We start from the raw sequence: 20,552 nt of genomic DNA on the forward strand, positions 1-20,552 counted from the left end.
TGGTTTGACACCGCCCTGCGACAGGAAACTCTTTGTCCAGGCCACCATATGCTGAGTTTCGGTCAGCAGCAGGAGGCCAGACCCGTGTCTGTGGCAGAGGCATCCATTTTGTGGATCTGAGGCTCATTTTAAATCAACCGCGTTTCAGTAAAGTAACATGTCTTATCCCTCTAGAAGGGTGGAATGCTACCCCCGTCGCCAGAACTGGCGAGGGGGTAGTATTCCAATTCGTATGACACCTTACACGACATGTTTTGATAAAGCCAAACCAAAGTTGCTATATAACCGCGAGGATTATAAGGCGCTTAAGAGTATATGGTATGGCATTATCCCGGATCAGCTTAGGGAGTTGTTCCAGACAGCTGCAGACAGGCTCAGCTCATGCCAGAGCTCCATCTCACATAAAACCACGCACTCTGCCTCCAGGATTGATGAGGCCTTCCATAGGAGTGGCTTACAGGCTATATATGTGTCCAGATATAGGTTTAGATATAGGTATACTATATCTAAGCAAGGGGTGATTACACCCACTTGCCCCAGCTGAGTGATCAGCCAGTTGTGTCAATTTAAGAACCAGCCAGGGGTGGCAAAAGCTATGCTTCAGCCCCTGGTAGGCCTTGGTGGCACCTATGCCCTGAGCACCTATAGTGCATGGTACAGGGGCTGACAAGGAGTCCATTTCCAATTGTGGTATGTACCTATAGCACATATATTATAAATTTAGAGAGAGAACAGCAGGCTGGGGGTCTGATTAGCCGGCCCACAGCCTCAGTAAGTCGAAAACCAGTGAAGCAAAAAGCAAAAATTGGGGTGACCATAGGATAACAGACCCTACTCTCCTACACAACCCCCCCCCCCCCAAAAAGCAGGGACATTAAACTTAACCTTGACCAGATAAGTCTTCATGTTCTAAGTGGAAGTACCTGGAGAGACCATCTGCATTACCATGGTCAGTCCCTGGGCGGTGCTCCACTGTAAAGTCCATCCCCTGTAGGGAAATGGACCACCTGAGCAGTTTGGGATTTTCACCCTTCATCTGATTTAGCCACAAGAGGGGCTTATGGTCTGTCTGAATTAGGAAGTGAGTACCAAACAAGTATGGCCTCAACTTCTTCAGGGCCCAAACCACAGCAAAGGCCTCCCTCTCAATAGCTGACCAACGTTTCTCCCTGGGGGTCAGCCTTCTGCTAATAAAAGCAATGGGCTGGTCTTGACCATCTTGATTAAGTTGTGAAAGCACAGCTCCCACCCCCAACTCAGAAGCATCTGTCTGTACAATGAACTGTTTGGAGTAGTCAGGACTCTTCAGGATAGGTGCAGAGCACATGGCCTTCTTCAGGTCATCAAATGCCTTTTGACAGCTAACTGTCCACTGAACCTTTTTGGGCATCTTCTTGGATGTCAAGTCATTCAATGGTGTCACAATGGACCCATAGTTCTTTACAAATTTTCTGTAATACCCAGTCAGGCCCAAGAAGGCTCTGACTTGTGTCTGGGTAGTTGGAGGAGCCCAGTCCTGTTTGGTCTGGATCTTGCTCTCCAGTGGTTGAACTTGACCCCCACCTACTAGGTGGCCCAAGTACACAACCTTGCTCTGCCCTATCTGGCACTTAGTAGCCTTGATAGTCAGGCCTGCCTTTTGCAGGGCCTCCAGAACCTTCTTCAGGTGGATCAGGTGATCCTCCCAAGTGGAGCTAAAGACAGCAATATCATCTAGATATGCTGCACAAAAGTCATCCAACCCAGCAAGGACTTGATTCACCAACCTTTGGAAGGTGGCAGGTGCATTCTTCAAACCAAAGGGCATTACCACAAACTGATAATGTCCACTAGGGGTAGAGAATGCTGTTTTGGCTTTTGACTCTTCAGCTAGTCTGATTTGCCAGTAGCCAGCTGTCAAATCAAATGTGCTCAGAAACTTGGCAGAAGCCAATTTATCAATGAGCTCATCTGCTCTTGGAATGGGATGAGCATCTGTCCTAGTGACAGCATTGAGACCTCTGTACTCCACACAAAACCTCATTTCTCTCTTCCCATCTTTGGTATGAGGTTTTGGCACAAGGACCACTGGGCTAGCCCATGGGCTCTCTGATGGCTCAATCACTCCAAGCTCCAACATCTTTGCACCTCAGCCTTTATACAATCCCTGACATGGTCAGGTTGCCTGTAGATCTTATTCTTCACAGGCAGACTGTCACCAGTGTCCACCTCATGGGTGTACCAGTTAGTCTGGCTGGGTGTGAGTGAAAACATATGTCTGTGGGCCTGCAACACCTGTCTGCAGTCCACCTGTTGCTGCTCAGTGAGGCTGCCTGCCAAGGCTACTCCATCAACTGAACCCTCATCAGGGTTCTGGGAAAGCAGGTCTGGGAGAGGGTCACTCTCTTCCTCCCGTTCCCCATCTGTGGCCATGAGGAGACTCATGTCCTCCCTGTCAACAAATGTTTTCAATCTGTTTACATGGAGCACCCTGTGGGGGCTCCTAGGGGTGCCAAAGTCAACCAAGTAGGTGACTTCTCCCTTCTTTTCAATGATAGGGTAGGGTCCAGTCCATTGGTCCTGGAGAGCTGCTGGCCCCACTGGGTCCAACACCCACACCTTCTGCCCTGGCTGGTACTCAACCAGAACAGCCTTTTGGTCATGCCAAGCTTTCTGTAATTCTTGACTTGCCTCAAGGTTTTTGGATGCTCTCTCCATGTATTCAGCCATCCTGGAGCGGAGACCAAGTACATAGTCCACAATGTCTAGTTTAGGCTTTTTGAGAGGTAACTCCCATCCTTCCTTCACCAAACTCAATGGACCTCTTACAGGGTGGCCAAACAAAAGTTCAAAAGGGCTGTAGCCAACCCCCTTCTGTGGGACCTCTCTGTAAGCAAAGAGCAAGCAGGGTAAAAGGATGTCCCATTTCCGCCTAAGCTTCTCTGGTAAACCTTTTATCATTCCCTTTAGGGTCTTGTTGAACCTTTCAACAAGCCCATTGCACTGTGGATGGTAGGGTGTGGTAAACATAGTTTACTCCACACTCTTTCCACATTGCTTTCAAGTATCCAGACATAAAGTTGGTACCTCTGTCTGAAAGAACCTCCTTTGGAAAGCCCACTCTTGAGAAAACTGCAATGAGGGCTTTTGCCACCACAGGAGCTGTGGTGGTCCTCAGGGGAATTGCCTCTGGGTACCTGGTGGCATGATCCACTACCACCAGTATAAATCTGTGCCCAGATGCTGTTGGAGGATCCATGGGACCCACAATGTCTATTCCAACTCTTTCAAAGGGTACCCCCACCACAGGTAGTGGTATCAGGGGGGCCTTTGTTGTGCCACCTGACTTACCACTGGCTTGGCAAGTGACACAGGAGCGACAAAACTCCTTGACATTTTCTGACATGTGAGGCCAGTGAAAGTGTGGAACAAGCCTGTCCCAAGTCTTATTCTGGCCTAAGTGTCCTGCAAGGGGAATATCATGGGCCAAGGTAAGAAGGAAGCCCCTAAACTTCAAAGGTATAACCAACCTCCTGGTTGTGCCAGGCTTGGGGTCTCTAGCCTCTGAATAAAGGAGTCCTTCATCCCAATACACTCTATGGGTACCTTGAGCATTCCCTGCAGCCTCAGCAGCAGCTTGCTGTCTGAGGGGTTCAAGTGAAGGGCAATCTAATTGGGCCTGCCCCAGGTCTGCCTGAGGGTCCCCCTGTCCCCAGAAACTCAACCTGATCAGGTTCAAGCTCCTCTGAGACAGTCTCCTCTTGGACTGCAGAATCAGTTTCCTGTGAAACTTGATCCTCAACCTGGGGCAAGTGGGAAGGCACAGCCTTAACCCTCTTGCTCCTTCTCTTGGGTTGTGGTTGGTCTATTGTTTCAAGATCCACCACTGGTTCAGGAAGGCACTTCTTAGCCTGAGACCTTGTCACTGCAAGGACATGAGCTGAAATCCCTAGCATTTCTGCATGAGTCCTGTACTCCACTTCTGACCAAACTGAGCTTTCAAGATCATTGCCTAACAGACAGTCTACTGGGAGGTCTGCACTCACAACAACTTTCTTTAGGCCATCTACCCCTCCCCAGGAGAAGTTCACAACAGCCACACTATGTGAAGTAGTGGAGTTGCTTGCATTGGTTACTAGGTAACTTTCACCTAGTACAATCTGACCAGGGTCCACAAAGTCAGGTGTCACCATAGTGACACTGGCACAAGTGTCCCTGTAGGCCTGAGCCAGTTTCTCATTGATTAAGGGAGTCTGCCTATATTTGCCCAGGTTACTGGGGCTTACTGCAGTGGTCAAAGGTAAGTCCACATCATATAGGAGAACTGCCTGTGTGGGGATTCTGACTAGGCCAGATTCTACCTCAGTACCCAGGGTCAACACTACTTAACCCTTTGGCTGTGTACCACCACTGTTAACTGTACTAGGGGGTGCAGGTGCTTTAGGAGCTGCAGTGGTGGGGACTGGATTTTTCTTAGTGCATTCACTGCCCCAGTGTGAAACTGATTTGCAGGTATTACACCAAGGTTTCTTTGGGCCATCATTCTTCTTTTTCTTGTTTCCATTTTGGGAACCCCCCTCCTTATTGCTAGTTTGGGGGCCTGAAGACTTCTGGTCCTTTTCTTTATCTTTCTGATTCCCACCCTTCTGGTCTGTTTTCTTCTGGTCACCTTGGTTCTGGTTTTTCTGCTTAATCCTTGTTCTGACCCATTTGTCTGCCTTCTTTCCCAATTCTTGGGGAGAGGTCAAATCAAAGTCAACAAGGTATTGATGCAACAGCTGGTTCTGACAGTTATTAAGGATCTGCTCTCTCATCATAAGATTGTACAATCCTGTATAGTCTGAAACTTTACTTCCCTGCAGCCAACCCTCCAGAGCCTTAGTGGCACAATCTACAAAATCAGTCCAGTCCTGAGTCTGTGCTTTTTGGGTGTCTCTGAACAACAACCTGTATTGCTCAGTGGTTAGGCCAAACCCTTCAATAAGAGCACTCTTCAGAACAGAGTAGTTTTTGGCATCCTCAGGTCTAACAGTGAGGAGCCTGTCCCTCCCTTTTCTCAGAAAAGGAGTACCATAAAATTGCTGCCCACTGATCCTCAGGGACCTGCTGTAACATGCAGGCCCTCTCAAGAGCAGTCATCCATTTGTGGATGTCATCCCCTTCCTTGTAGGGGGGCACAATTTTTGTCAGGTTTCTATTGTCATAGGCCCTGTCTTTTTCTTTAGGAACTTTGCTGCCACCAGTGGCATCTAAGCCACTTAACTTCTGTTCCCTTGCCAAGGTAAGTTTAGCTTGAGCCAAGGTAAGTTTAGCTTGAGCCAGAGCTACCTCCTCCCTCTCTATCTGGAGTTGGACAGCCCTCATTCTGGCCCTATGCTCTTTCCTCTGGGAGGGAGTCATTCCTCTCTGAGATTCTCTTGAGGCACTAGAAAGATGAGAATCTCCTGATTGAGATCTCACCCTCCTGTTACCTGGGAGAATTTGGTTATGAGATCTGGAGTGGTGCTGGCCCTCTCCATTCTCATGTAGGTCTTGGTTGGCCTGGTTAAGCCTGGCAACCTGTACCTGGTTTCCCCTCTGATCCTGATCTTCAGGCTCTTCTAAATCTGAGCCTTCCTCTTCCTCTTTCTCCTCCTCTTCTTCATCTTCTGGAAGATTCTCATTCTCAGGGGAATGTATCCCTTCACCTGATTCTAAGGGAGCCTGACTCACCTTATCTAAGTCATCCTTTTCTAGGATAGCTATTAGGGAAGGAATGGTAGGGCCTCTGCCCTTTTTTAGCCCCCTGGCTGTGCACAAGGCACTCAGGTCTTTGTGGCTAAGGTTGTCATATCTGGATGTTGTCCCTATAGGATCAACTATTACAGGAGCAGGGCCTGAGGCTCTACCTGTATCAGACATGACTGCTAGTGAGGTGTAAGTGGTGCACTTACCTACACTAAGTGTTTTCCTACTGTACCTTGCTTGTGAGTTGTAGTCAGGGTGTGCTAATCCCTTTAATCTACAACTACTAAGTTCAGTAGAACTTAATATGCTAAGCTTTTGATTTATATGTACCTAAGGTACTTGATGTGATCTTTCAATTTGATGTAAAGATTGCAATGGTAAAACAAACAGCAAGCTCAAATCCGCACCGCTGCACACCAATGTGAGAAGTTGGCCTGATATGTAGTGTTTCCAATTCTGGAACCACTTGGTATCAGTCCAAACAAACCCCAAAGATGTCTGGTTGTAAGTCAACCTTGTTAGACAAGCTATCCTAGTGGTAGCATGGACTAAGCAGCCTTAAAGGCTTAACTTAAGAGGTCGTGTTAAGCGAGCTGTTTTACCACATACAATCCTGTAATCAAATGAAAGGACACCACACAAGTATATATTATAAAAAGATATGTATTTATTTCTAAATTACTCCCCAGTACTCTTTATGAGGAAAGGGGCACAAGCGTTAAATCAAAAGCACAGTAAAACATATAAAGTTGCACAATTATGGATGAGGGCGGGTGGCCACTCAAACCATATACTAAAAAAGTGGTATAAGGAACACCAATCGAACAGTGGTTAGGCCTAGGGCCTAGAGATTCGCTGGGAGCAGTCAGGACTAGCAATGCTGAAGTCGGGAGTAGCCCACAGGAGACGGGTGCAGCACGGGAAGTGCGGCTCGCACCAATGCAATGTCAATGGTGCGTAAAAGTTAAATAAAGTGAGTTAAAAGATACTTCCGCTGAACCTAGAGGAACAAAACTTTAGACACAGACCCTAGAGGTGTGTACCAGTGTATGTACACCGGCGTTGCAATGTTACCTCACCCACAGGCCGTGGGTGCACAGGGTCGAAGTGGCGTCGGGTTTTGACACGCAGGCTCTTGGTGCTTGAAGCTGTTGCAGCTGCAGGCGATGTGAAGCAGAAGTGTCCGGTGCGATCCAAGGGTGGATCGAAGTAGAAAAGTACCTGAAAGCAGAGGGGACAGAGTCTGGGTCACTCAGCAGTGACCAGGGTGGAACCAGGACGGAACCAGGCAATGTCGGGCGCAATCAGGTGGTTGTCGTTAGGCTTCTCTCCGCTGTAGCGTGGGCTCTGGGGCATCTGCGACGTCCAGGAGCAGGTCACGATCTGTCCCACGTAGGTTCTCGCCGTCAGCACCGTCGGCTTCAAGATTGCAGCAAACAGCACTTGGCAAAAGCAATCCACGCGGAACCGGGAGATTGCTTATCACTCGAACCAGGAGAGTCAGAGTGGGGGCTCCTTTTCACAGGAGCTGGTGCAGATCTGGAGCAACCAGAAAAGCAAGTCGTATTTCAAGTTTCGTCGGCACAGGGGCCACAAGCCAGCTGGCAAGTGACCGGGCCAACGCGTCGAGCCAAAACAAGCAGAAGGGCCCCACGCAGCACTCGTCGAGTGTGGAGGGGTGAGCTTGGGTGCAAGTGTAGCTCGGGGTGGGGGCTTCTCAAACCCCGGTGCACAGCTTCGAGGATCACTCGTGGGCTGCACGGTCAGCGTCTCGTGGCCTTTTCAAGATGGCGTGCCCCACGCTTCCGGTCGCCTCCACTGGTCTCAGCTCTGCAGGGACTGTGGATCGGGCTGGGAGAAGGCAGGCAAGCTTGATCTCGTCGATCTCTGTCGCTCGAGTTCCGGCGGGAACTGCAACAAAGCAAGGGTCGAGGGCTGGATGGTGCCTGTTTGCACAGGGTGGTCACTCCTTGACCACAAGGGAGATTCTTCAGTCTTCTGCGTTGAGTAGAAAGTCGAAGGGTCCAGAATTCGTTTCTTATGTTTCTTCAGGATGATCTGAGTTGCATTGGCACTGCTCCCACTCTTATTCGAATCTGGTGGGCTGGACATCCTGCTAGGTCCCCTCCTATGGGTGGGACCCAGGAAGGGGGTGGTTACACCCCTTTCCTTTGATCCAGGCCGCGCTGGGACAGGGGCTGGGAGGCCCCAGAACCGGCTTGGCCGGATTATGCAAGGGGCAGCCTTGTGCTCCCCAGGCAGTGTCTGGTTTCTTTGAAACCTCCCTACTACAATCCACTATCTCCTGTCTGGGGTGGTTTGACACCGCCCTGCGACAGGAAACTCTTTGTCCAGGCCACCATATGCTGAGTTTCGGTCAGCAGCAGGAGGCCAGACCCGTGTCTGTGGCAGAGGCATCCATTTTGTGGATCTGAGGCTCATTTTAAATCAACCGCGTTTCAGTAAAGTAACATGTCTTATCCCTCTAGAAGGGTGGAATGCTACCCCCGTCGCCAGAACTGGCGAGGGGGTAGTATTCCAATTCGTATGACACCTTACACGACATGTTTTGATAAAGCCAAACCAAAGTTGCTATATAACCGCGAGGATTATAAGGCGCTTAAGAGTATATGGTATGGCATTATCCCGGATCAGCTTAGGGAGTTGTTCCAGACAGCTGCAGACAGGCTCAGCTCATGCCAGAGCTCCATCTCACATAAAACCACGCACTCTGCCTCCAGGATTGATGAGGCCTTCCATAGGAGTGGCTTACAGGCTATATATGTGTCCAGATATAGGTTTAGATATAGGTATACTATATCTAAGCAAGGGGTGATTACACCCACTTGCCCCAGCTGAGTGATCAGCCAGTTGTGTCAATTTAAGAACCAGCCAGGGGTGGCAAAAGCTATGCTTCAGCCCCTGGTAGGCCTTGGTGGCACCTATGCCCTGAGCACCTATAGTGCATGGTACAGGGGCTGACAAGGAGTCCATTTCCAATTGTGGTATGTACCTATAGCACATGTATTATAAATTTAGAGAGAGAACAGCAGGCTGGGGGTCTGATTAGCAGGCCCACAGCCTCAGTAAGTCGAAAACCAGTGAAGCAAAAAGCAAAAATTGGGGTGACCATAGGATAGCAGACCCTACTCTCCTACAGGCTGAAAGATTGGAATCAAAGCCTGAATATCCCGGACCCGCCGTTCGGGAGGATAAACCCGAAACTGCGCCGAGTCGAGGACCACTCCGATGAAGAAGAGCTTCTGAGAGGGGCACAGGTGTGACTTCGGCACATTGATGGAAAACCCCAGCTGGTGCAGGAGGTCCGCCGTAATCTGGAGGTGGCCGACTACTGTCTGGGGCGAGACCACCTTCAACAACTAGTCGTCGAGGTAGGGGGAAGACTGAAACCCCTAACCTGCGCAGATGAGCTGCGACCACCGACATCACTTTCGTGAACACCCGTGGGGCGCTGGTAAGGCCGAAGGGGAGCACGGTAAACTGAAAGTGATGGGCCTACCGTGAACCGCAGGTAGCGCCGGTAGGACGGGATGTGGAAATAAGCGTCCTGCAAGTCCAACACTACCATCCAGTCTCCTGGGTCCAGGGCAGCCAAGACCTGAGCCAATGTCAGCATTTTGAACTTCTCCTTCCGGAGGAAGCCGTTGACGTTCCGTAGGTCCAAGATAGGGCGTAGGCCCCCTTTGCCCTTCTTGGGTCCCAGAAAGTAGCGGGAGTACAACCACACCCTACTTCTGGCCCAGGAACGCGCTCGATGGCCCCCTTGGCCAAGAGGGCCGTAACTTCCTTTTGCAGAAGTTGCAAGTGATTCCCCCGACACGCGGTGGTATTGCGGTGGCATGGCTGGAGGGGTCGTCTCGAAGGGGAGGGAGTAGCCCCTTCGGACGATTTGCAGCACCGACATGTCCGACGTGACAGTGGGCCAGTGGAAGTGGTGATGGCGAACCCTGCCCCCCACTGGCGTCACATGGGCCTGAAAGCACAGACTAGGAGGGTTTTGAGGCGAATGCTGCAGGGGAAGGTGTGGACTGGCCTCACCGTTGTCCCAGACCGCTGCCACAGCATTTTTCCATGGCTGCCACCGCGCTGTGTATTAGACTGCGGTGCGTGGCTGGCAGCACGTGTGGGAGCGCCCCTTCCTTGGCCACGAAAGGAGCGAAAGGCACCCGTTTGCTGGCGCGGGCCGAGAGGCCCAAGGACTTGGCCGTAGCCCTAGAGTCCTTAAAACGCTCAAGCGCATGGTCTGCCTTGTCGCCAAAGAGGCGACGGCCATCAAACGGCATGTCCAGAAGGGTGGCCTGGACATCAGCCGAAAAGTTAGCGGTCCTCAACCAGGCGTGGCGTCGAACAGCCACCGTCGTTGCCATCGCTCTCCCTAGTGAGTCCGTTGTATCCAGCCCACACCGGATGGAATAGCGTGCCGCATCTCTACCCTCCGCAAGGGCTTGGGCGATTTTAGTCCGGACCTCCTCCGGACATTGTGGCAGCACGTCCGCGACCGTGTCCCACAGGGTGTGGGTGTAGCTGCCCAAGAGGCATGCGGTATTGACTGACCGCAGTCCCAAACTCAGGAACGAGAAAACCTTCTTTCCGAATTGTTCGTATCTCTTGGATTCCCGATCGGGCGGAGCCGTCGGGAATGCGGTCTGGGAAGTAGAGGCCTGGATAACCAGGATCTCTGGGTGGGGTGGGTGGACAAGAAGCAAGGGTCGCTTCTGGCCACGTTCCTATCTACAGGCTGACGTGTAGTGGGCTTGGACCAAGTGCCCAAAAGAACGTCACACAAGGCCTCATTAAACGGCAGCAGAGGCTCAGCCGAGCTTGCCTGTGGTTTAAGGACCTCAGTGAGGAGGTTAGTCCTCACGGCCACGACGGGGAGCTCCAGGCTCAATGCCTTGGCCGCCCGCGTCAACACTACACTGTAGGCAGCCCCCTCCTCCGTAGCCACGGTTGGAGGGGAGACAAAACCAGCGTCTGGCGAAGTGTCCAGTCCACTGGCATCCCCCAGCTCACATGTCCAGTCCTGTTGAGACTGGCACTCCTGTGCCAGAGGGTCCACAGACCGCTCCGAATCTCCCTCGTCACCCATCACCTGAAATTCAGGTTCAAAGGATGGGGCCGGGGCGTGGAAATAAAAGTCTCCATACGACGTCGAGAGCGGCACCGCTCCGGCGCCGGAACCGAATCGAGGGCAGGATCGGGGACGGTGTCGCCGGGGGCGACACCCTAGGGACCGGTGTGGGTGAGGTCGACCGGGGACGACCCGAATCCGGAATCGGATCCAGTGGGGGCCTGCGGCGCCGGGACCGAAGTCGCCGGCGGCCCCAGGGCGGGAGCACCCGACGGCGTCGGAGCTGAAGCACCCGACCCGCTAGGTCCCCCAGCCAGGACCGCTGGGCCCGAAGGCACCACGGAGCCCAGCGGAGGAGGGAGAGACCTCATGGCCATGAGTTACTGCTCGATCTCCTCTGGCGTTGCATCGTGCCCAGGGACCGGAAGGTGTGGGGCAGGTAGCGACGCCCACAACTCCGTCGGAGCATCGTGGGTGGTGTCACCCGAACCCCCAGCCGCGTCGCGCGAGCGTCGGTGGTAGGAGGGGGATGACGCCTTTCCGACCTCTCATGCCTCTTACCTGAGGATCTTGATCCCGAAGACCGATGCTGACTCTCGGAGCTACGAGGGCTCCGACCCAGCGACCGGTCCCTCGACCTCCTGTGGGACCGGGACCTTGAAGGGCGCGGGCCGACTGCCGGAGCTCAAGTCTCTTGCGGGACCGCTCCCGCCTAGCCTTAGACGTCAGGGCCCGGCAGTCGGAGCAGGTTCGGTCGTCGTGGTCGAGGCCTAGACACTGAAGACACCGGCGATGGGGGTCGGTAACCGGCATCAGTCGGCTGCACTTGGAGCAGGGTTTGAACCCGGGCATCCCTACCGGCACCATAGGAGTCGAACGATTTAAGAAAAAACAGATCAAAAGATCAAAAAAGTTCTGCCATAGCTGTGCGCCTTAGATTTATACAGTTTAAATATCGCCATAGGGCATACTACACTAGAGAGAGATTGTGGAGGGCGGGCCTTATTGCCACCCCAGAGTGCTTGAGGTGTGGAGCTGAAAGGGGAACTCTACTGCACACGGTGTGGTCTTGTGGGGGTCTGACCCGATTTTGGAATGGTGTGTGGAACTGTCTGTCGGAAGTGCTGGGGTGGGACCTCCCTCGTACGCCTAGACTGGGCCTCCTCCATGTCCTGGAGAATGTGGGAGGCAACATCTACAAACGACATCTCCTGTTACTGGAGCTGGTCGTAGCTAAGCGAGATCTGGCGAGAGCTTGGAAGAGTGATCGTGCCCCCCCACTCAGCGCCTGGAAGGCGGGACTAGACTTTCTTATGGGGCTGGAATTACCTGTGTTTGAGGCCAGGGGGTGCCCCCGGAAACATTATAAGATCTGGAAGCGGTGGGCGGATTACAGGGGGCTGACTCTGGATCCCCCAGCTGACATAGACTATGTGCTACCTTCTGATGGGGACCTTGGGACCTAGGTCGATGTCTGACGCCTGCATTGCTTTAGTCATGTATTTGGTATACTGTGAACACGTGCACTGGGTTAGGGCGGGATAAGGGGTGGGTAGCTGGGGAAGGTAGTTGGGGTATGTTTAAGGGGGTTGGTGGGGCAGGGGGTGGGGTGGGGGGTGCGTCAAAGTTTGGGCGTCCGGTCATTCTACTGTTTGTCTATTACTGACAGTGCCCTCCTGATTGTGGAGAACTGTATTTATGCTTGCCTGAACTTTCAATAAACACGGTTGTGAAAAAAAAAAAAGATCAAAAAAGTTTAGTCAAAAAGTGACTAAGGGGTAGAGCTTCTCCAGATCTGCGCTAGCTGGTGCGGAAAAAAGAAGAACTGACGTCAGCGCGCGAGGGCGGCGTCCAAGTACTCCGACGACGTCATTCCGGCAATAACGACGCCGACGACAGACGCGGAGCCGCATACGACGCCTACTGACGCGCAATGGTATTGCTACGCAAAAGTTTTCGGATCCAGCCTGACGCCTGGGGATATTCTAAGGTAAGGAATCTATCACTAACGTGCCTCTTTCAGATACTGATTGTCTCCTCGACGTCGATCTCTGGGTGCTTCGACGTTGTATGGTGACGTCGAATGTCTGGAGCCCACAGACCTCGCCTTCGACGTTGAACGTGCAGGAGACCTCAACGATGAGCGGGTGGATGGAGAAATCCTTCTTGACGTCGATCTTTCTCTCGACGCTGACCGTCTCCTAGAAGTCAGTGGAGTCGAGATCGGGGCACTTCTCGTCGTCGACGGAGACCGCCGTCTTGACGTCGAACGACGTTTGGTATATTTCACTCTTGGTCTCGACGTCCAATCCCTCGCCGGAGAGGATCGGGCCTTCGGCGTCGAACGCTGCAGGCGATGAGTGCCTAGCCTCAGGTGACGAGGCGCGTCTCGACGTCGAACGCCGCCTGGTTGATGGCAACGGAGACGTTTACTTCTACGCCGATCGCCGGTGACCCTGCGACGGCGGAGCCTGTCTCGACATCGAACGCCGAATAGATGGCGACGACGGAGATCAGATTCTCAATGTTGGGCAAGCCCGCACCAACTGAGAGCGACTCTTCGACGCCGATCGTCGCCGGGTTGATGACGGCGGAGGATCCGACGTACCGTTGCTCTTCGTCGACAACCTGTTCTCTCTCGATGGCGAGCCGCCGATGGTCTTCTCGTCGACATTTTCGTTGCCAATGAAGGGATTTGAGGCGCCGAGCCAGACGCCGACGGAGAGCATACTGGAACCTTACTTCTAGATGGAGTGGTGGCTCTCTCTTTCCTCTTCTTTATCGGAGACCTGCCTCTAGAAGGAGATTTTCTCTTTTCAGCCAGCTCAGAGGTGAATCCTCTCCCTGTCCTTCAGAGTTCTCTTGGACAGCAGCTAGCAATGCTGGCAGGTTTTAGGATTATGTTCAGAAGGAAGTCATAGAATACAGATAGGATGGAAGTCTGTTTTAGCCTTCTTTTTGCCACAGGAAGGGCAAGGGTCAAAAAGATAGGGCATTTCTGACTGAAAAATGTAATGTAAATGTAAATGTATGAAACTTATATAGCGCAGGACTTACCCTGGGGCATCTCCGCGCTTGCTTAGGGAACCCGTCCTGGTATTCCCCTGTGAGATAACCCTGGAAGGGTATCCACAAGGTGAAAGCCAGGCATCCCGCCGCGAAGGGCCGATGTGGAGATTAAGCAAGCTATTGCCCAGAGTCGCAGAGTGTGAACCCGTGAGTCGAGATGGCACCGGAGCGAGAATTAACAAGTCCGTGGGATTATTGAGCCCAAGACCCGCCGAGGCGGGGAATTGAACCCTGGTCCAGGGCCGAACTCAAGCTCCAGGTCTGCCGCCTCTAACCCCTGAGCCACACTTCTCCACAAAAACGATGCTCAGCTCTAAAAAAACAGAGTAATACTCCAACACCGAAAAGATGTCGAAGTAAAAGGGTTTCAACACAAAAATAGAAGTATTTCCTGACTGAAATCAGAAAAAAGGTAGCGCTGAAGTAACCAGGGTCCTGACAGAAGGAGCCGGAAAGAACAACTGACCTAACTGTCACCACTGAGGCATGATGGGAAGATATGGATCATGGCTGCCTTAAAGGCACTGTGCCAGTTTATTCTGAGTGTTTCTGTGGGTTAGCTTTTCAGCTTTCTACACTAATGTTTCTACAATTCAGCCTATGTGCTGAAAATGTATTTTCATTCTTCCTTGCAGGATTGTGATTACTGCTGTATATTAAAGCAGTTTTCAAATGCTTTCTTTCTCCCTGCTTAATTGGAATGCTTTTATGTACAACAGAATTTCTTGCAACATTGCTCAGCATGACTATGGAAGGCTGCATTGTGTGATATATATATATATATCTACATATATGGTTTTCACATATATGTGATGTGTTTCCGGGGTCCTGCACATAAGCGGGAATATTCATGTGCTTATGACTATTGATGAGGATCCCCTGGAAGAGAATTGTTTTTGCCTTACATTTTACATGCACACAAAGGCTGATGGCAAAGAAAGTTACCACTTACACAATGCTGAACATAGAGCGTTTAGAGAAATTGCCTTTCATAGTAGCCAAGAGACTATCTGCTGTGTATGGTTGATCTATGTTTTTATTACATTACCAATATCAACTTTTTAGTTTAGATCTTGTCTGAAACACTTTCAAGTAGGCAGATATGAAGCTTTAAGAGAGAAGTTTGTTCATAAAACTTGGGTTTTACCCCTTCGATTACAGATGTTGGAGTGGGGAAATGGAGGTCTTCATTAGCGGAAACAAATTTGAAACTTCATTCAGCCATTTATTAGTTTGTAAAGAGGTGACACTTCATGGTGTGTGCAATGTATCCATAGCCAATTTGGCGTGTTATCTGAAGGGGTTTTCAGTCTCCTTAATTCGGCCAGTGTGAAGATTACTATCAAATGGAAGTTATTTGATCATGAACGACCAAGGTTGTTCTAGGATGAAACTGTGAGTGCCATAAGTGGTCACGGTTTCCAGGATCATGACTTGTTATTATAACGTGTAATTTCCACCCACACACACAATTAGAATATTACCTTATGGCCCTCGATTCCCATTATTAACATTAACTTTGATAAGTTAAGATGACTGAAAGCCTTATTGTTTCAAAATGACATTGCATTAACATCTGCTCAAGAAATATTCGATAATCAAATTGCAAGGTCTTCCTCTGAAGTACAATTGCTATTGTGCACAAACTTGCATCAGCATTTAGGTGAACTTGTACCCTGCATATTTAATGCTTCAAATTCAACAGGAGAGGTATACTTTTTAAAGCAATTGGGTCTGGCTTTGTTAGTACATTCCAGACTGTATTTGGGGTGATTCTGTCCCTTTTACACTCTTTGGTTTCCAGCATATTTGGAGGCGTACCACTTTGTGTTATTCCTGCTCTTTGCCATTTTTATCCTATTTGTGTTGCTCTGCAATGGATGTTCCACCTCGAGGCCAAATGGTGATGGACTTACCACAGCGTCCTGCTGTGTCATGAATACATGGTACAGTACTTTGGAGGGTCTTCACTTCAAGAATTGAACAACAACTGGTCCTTGTCCTTTAGACCTACGTGGTTACACTGAATGCAGTCTGTGTTCCGCTGTCTATGGCGCCCTTTCAAGGGTGCCCTAAATCTATGTCCTACAATTGAATTGGTTGGATCTATGGATATGAATATGCAAGCGAGTCTGATAAGGGTTCATCTTCAGTGCTGTCCTATGAGACTGCCATTGCTGCAGGATGCTTACTATGAGCTAATATGTCCAACCAGCATTGATGCTACGGCTCATGAATTCCTGGTATCTGGCTCTCCTACTGCAGTTACACTACCGGCTGCCACACCATCAACATCTGCTGATTGGGTGGGTTATGACTGTTTGTCCATTTTTATTTACTCTTTAGACCTCTGCGGATATATCGCCTATGGATGCGGTTTTCTTCCTGGATCTCACGAACACACTGAACATGGGAAACATTTTGAGAGCCTCCTATATTTTTAATTCAACCCCTTGTTTTTAACACAAATTGTCTTTTATTCCTTTTTTTTGATTGCATGCATTTTTTAATGCATTTCATCTGCTTTGAATATTGAAGTATATTTTACAGTATTTTAGCTTGAAATGTTAGGTTAATTTTATCTTTGAGTTGAGTTTACCTCTGGCCAAGGAGAGGGTGATGACATAGGCCGCTCCGAGTCTCTATTTTAGCTTCACGTTTTAGCTGGACATATTTTTCTAATGGTGACTTTTTACACTTGCATTATAATGTACTTAGAAGCTAGCCTACAAACAGTTAGTTTCTTAGTAAGCATTATAATCATGTTGTTCATACAGTCAGTCCAAGTCTAGGTACATTGAACATGATGCCCTTGTATTTGATTGCTCGATTGAAAACAGCTCCAAGGTTCCAGACAACTATCGCATCAGCTCTGCACCTTTGACATAGTGGGATTGGAACAGTGATTTTGTTATGTAAACAGCCTCTGCATTATATTTGTCAGAGGAACACTTCTGCTGGGAATGTCCTTGAACATGATGCACGGTGACCGAGATGGTCTTGCTGACCGCTATACTGCAAAGGAGAATAGCCTGTCTTACAGAGGCTGGCTTCCAGACATTTCATACTCTGATATTGAGGAGGCGTAGAGTGAGGGTTGGGCTATCCCAGTGGTACTCCCGCTAGGCTCTCAGTAGTATTAGATAGGAGCGTAATCATAATAATGTTATAATGGTTGAACTGTATTTTTTTCACCATTCTTGTAATGCTGGCTATAATGCTTTGTTTCATCTGCCTAGTAATTGACGAGCATTCTTTCTATACAAGAATACGGTTCTTTTTAAAAATGTTTGAAAAGCCATATTTGTGTCTTTCCAGTGTTTACCTTGGGCATGCAAAAGTAAAACACGAAAGGTTAGATCTGTTTCCACAATTTCACTGGGGAATAAAAGAGTGGTCATGTTCGAGGTTGCTTATGCAATCCGACACCCTGGTAAGGTTAAAGGTTCAGATCGGATACTGTGAGCTAGCTAGGAATTAGGACAACATTTCCTTATGGTATATGTGAGCCATGTTTCCATATTTTGATGTTTATGTTGCCCAGCTACACAGTCCTACTTAATTTGTAGCAATCGTACAACAAACTGAAGAGCAAATTCTGAATAGTGTTGTCATAATTTAGATGCCAATGGATCAAGGGCAACAGCACAAAAGGATCAGGGAGCGGGGGCAGCCTTGACATGTGTTTCTAGCTATTTGTCTAAAGCAGAGATCTACTCGATTGTACAAAGTCTGGCCACCGGAGCACTGTACAAACACTGCACTTAGTTCACAAATGATTCCAGCCTGCCCATGCCAGCCAGCACAGCAAAAAGGTATTTCTGCTCCAGGCAATCAAACACTTTGAGGCAACTAGAAAGACCACCAGGACATTTGTTTTAGATCCAGCTGGTGTGAAATAGCAATTAAGGTTTGCAAGTTGTGCGAAATGGAGCGAACTGGAACATATGCTGTCAAATCTGGCAGGATCATGGAGACAATAAGGGCAGCAGCTATTATGCAGTGATTTTAGCTAATATCTTAGCTACACAAATTATAAGCAATAGCAACCTAAATAAGTAAGAGAGCCCCTCGTATTGAGGGGGAAGAACTCCCTTAGTTATAGCTTTTTCAAATACTGATGCTTTGATGACTATTTTATGTATTCCAAGTTAAAGGTGTTTCACAACAAAATGTTACAATCCAAAAACAAATCGTACAGGACAAAATTAACACATTAGTTTTCAAGACAATTCATCCACCTTCTAATCAAAAAGAGCCATTGGCTGACCAGGTTACCACACTGTATCACTTTCGTGATGGTCTCTCCTTAAAGAGTCTTCAATGCACATTTTTAGGAACCATATTGCTATTCTATTATTTATTTTTTGGGAAATATCAAACCATTTATAGTCTCTTATTGGGCCTTCTTTGAAGGCCATGAACCTGCAAGTCTCATTTCACCTGAAGACCAGTCACAAAGGCACATTTGCCTTATTCAGTCTTAAACCAATTGTGGTCGTAATTATCTATCCCGTAGTGGGAGCATACAAAAAACAAAAAAAGCAATTTGTGATATCAGCTATAAAACTTGGTCATGGCTACGTAATTGATCAGTTAAAAAGTCCAAACCTTGTGACTATGGCCCTTACTTGAACCAACAGCGAGTCTTACATTCCTCTCATGTTAAAGAGGAAAGTGCTTGCTTGCTCCCAATGCAACAGTCTTGTCAAACAAATGAAGTCAGATCTACAAGTCTTGGGCAGAGAATGGATATAGTGCATACCTGTGGCCGCTGCTGGTGGTCTGCATCCAGGTGTCATCCACTGGTGGGGGAATTGGGGTTGTGATGGTGCTGGTGGTGATATCCCCAATGATGTTCATTGATTCTTTTAGAGCGTGGTACATGCGTAGCAGGTCATCCCTCCGTTGTGCCTGATCTGCAGACTCCTCCATCAGGCTGTTCTGGTCCCCGGAAGAGTAGAGGTAGGCTAGCAGCTCATGGTGGATGAAGTCCTTAGTCTGCAGGACCCCCAAAAAGGAGGGTGAGGGAATTCTATATTAATATAAATAACTGTACAAGGACTCCCAACCAAGACCCATCCTTCCAGTCCATTTTAACTGTGTACCCAACACTACAGTAATGCAAATGCTACTTACCAGTATGAATCTGTTCTTGGCATGTAGGGCTGCTGACATTCATATCTGTGCATAGATCGCCGCCTAGTGTTGGGTCCGGATGATTGCACATTGTTGTCCTGGAAGAGTCTTCGAAGTATCACGAGATAGTTGGCTCCTCCCCTGGACTACAGTGCGCATGGGCATCGACTCCATCCCCAGATTGTTTTTAGCCATTGTGGCCGAGATGGAGTGAAACTCAGTGAATGATGACCATGCCATGAAATGATATGTGCTGCAGCTGCTACAGGCGCCGGGGAGGAGGGCGGGCGATATGAATGTCAGCAGCCCTACATGCCAAGAACAGATGCATACTGGTAAGTAGCATTTGCAGTTCGAGGCATGTGGGCTGCTGAATTCATATCTGTGCATAGAATACATAGCAGTCCCTCCATTAGCAGCAGCCGCCCGTGCCAGCTGCAGCCGTTTGGAAAAGTGTCTTGAGAACAGCCTGCCCTACAGCTGCTTGCTGTTTGGAGTGCACGTCTACACAGTAATGCTTAGTAAATGTGTGTGTGGTAGACCATGTGGCTGCTCTACATATGTCCTCTAAGGGAATGTTTCTAAGGAAAGCCAGAGGCCCCCAACTTTCTGGTGGAGTGGGCTCTTGGTGGAATGGTAAGAGTGCGTTTTGCCTTTGCATAGCAGATTTGAATACATTTCACGATCCACCTAGCAATACCAGCCTTGGAAATAGGGTTACCTTTGTGATGTGGCGCAAAGGCAACAAAAAGCTGCTTAGTCTTTCTAAAATCCTTGGTCCTATCAATGTAATACATTAGGGCCCGTTTAACGTCAAGGGTATGGAGCATCCGCTCCGCCAGTGACTCTGGATTTTGAAAGAACACCGGCAACTCAATGGTTTGGTTGATGTGGAACTGAGACACAACCTTGGGTAGAAATTTAGGGTTAGTGCGGAGCACTACCCTGTTTGAATGAACTTGGAAGAAAGGCTCTTGGATTGTGAGGGCTTGCAGTTCACTAACCCTCTGTAGCGATGTAATTGCTACAAGGAAAGCCACTTTCCATGTCAAGAACTGAATCTCGCAGGAATGTAGTGGCTCAAAGGGAGGACCCATCAGTCTTGTAAGAACCACATTGAGGTTCCATTCAGGAGCTGGTGGAGTCCGTGGCGGAATGACTCTTTTGAGGCCTTCCAGAAATGCTTTGATGGCAGGCACTTTGAAAAGTGAAAGGTGCTGTCTATTTTGGAGGTATGCGGCCATCGCAGACAGGTGAATGCGAATGGAAGTATATGCCAGATTACACTTGTATAGATGGAACAGGTAACAGATGATGTTCTGAATAGAAGCATCTAGTGGATCAATGTTGTGGTTTGCGCAATAGATAACAAACCGTTTCCATTTTGCCGCATAACATGCTCTAGTAGTGGGCTTTTTAGCCTCCCGAATGATGTTCATGCAGTTGGGAGGAAGGTTGAGGTAGCCAAACTCTAGGACTTCAGGAGCCAGATCGCCAGGTTGAGCTGTTGCGGATCTGGGTGCTGAATGTCGCCATGGCTCTGCGT

The 20,552-nt window shown here is 49.3% G+C and overlaps 1 protein-coding gene across 3 annotated transcripts in view; it reads right to left on the reverse strand.

The window, feature by feature from the left end:
* The window catches only part of DNM2 (dynamin 2), a 799,525-nt gene that overhangs the window by 172,253 nt on the left and 606,720 nt on the right, over window positions 1-20,552 (reverse strand). For all 3 annotated transcript variants that reach the window (XM_086961600.1, XM_086961585.1, XM_086961594.1), the window contains exon 18: window positions 18,633-18,868. In XM_086961600.1, coding sequence (XP_086817726.1) covers window positions 18,633-18,868 — 236 coding nt within the window. The remainder of the gene's footprint in view (window positions 1-18,632; window positions 18,869-20,552) is intronic.

This window comes from Lissotriton vulgaris, chromosome 1_1 (assembly GCF_964263255.1).
Source record: "Lissotriton vulgaris chromosome 1_1, aLisVul1.2, whole genome shotgun sequence".
NCBI lineage: Eukaryota > Metazoa > Chordata > Amphibia > Caudata > Salamandridae > Lissotriton > Lissotriton vulgaris.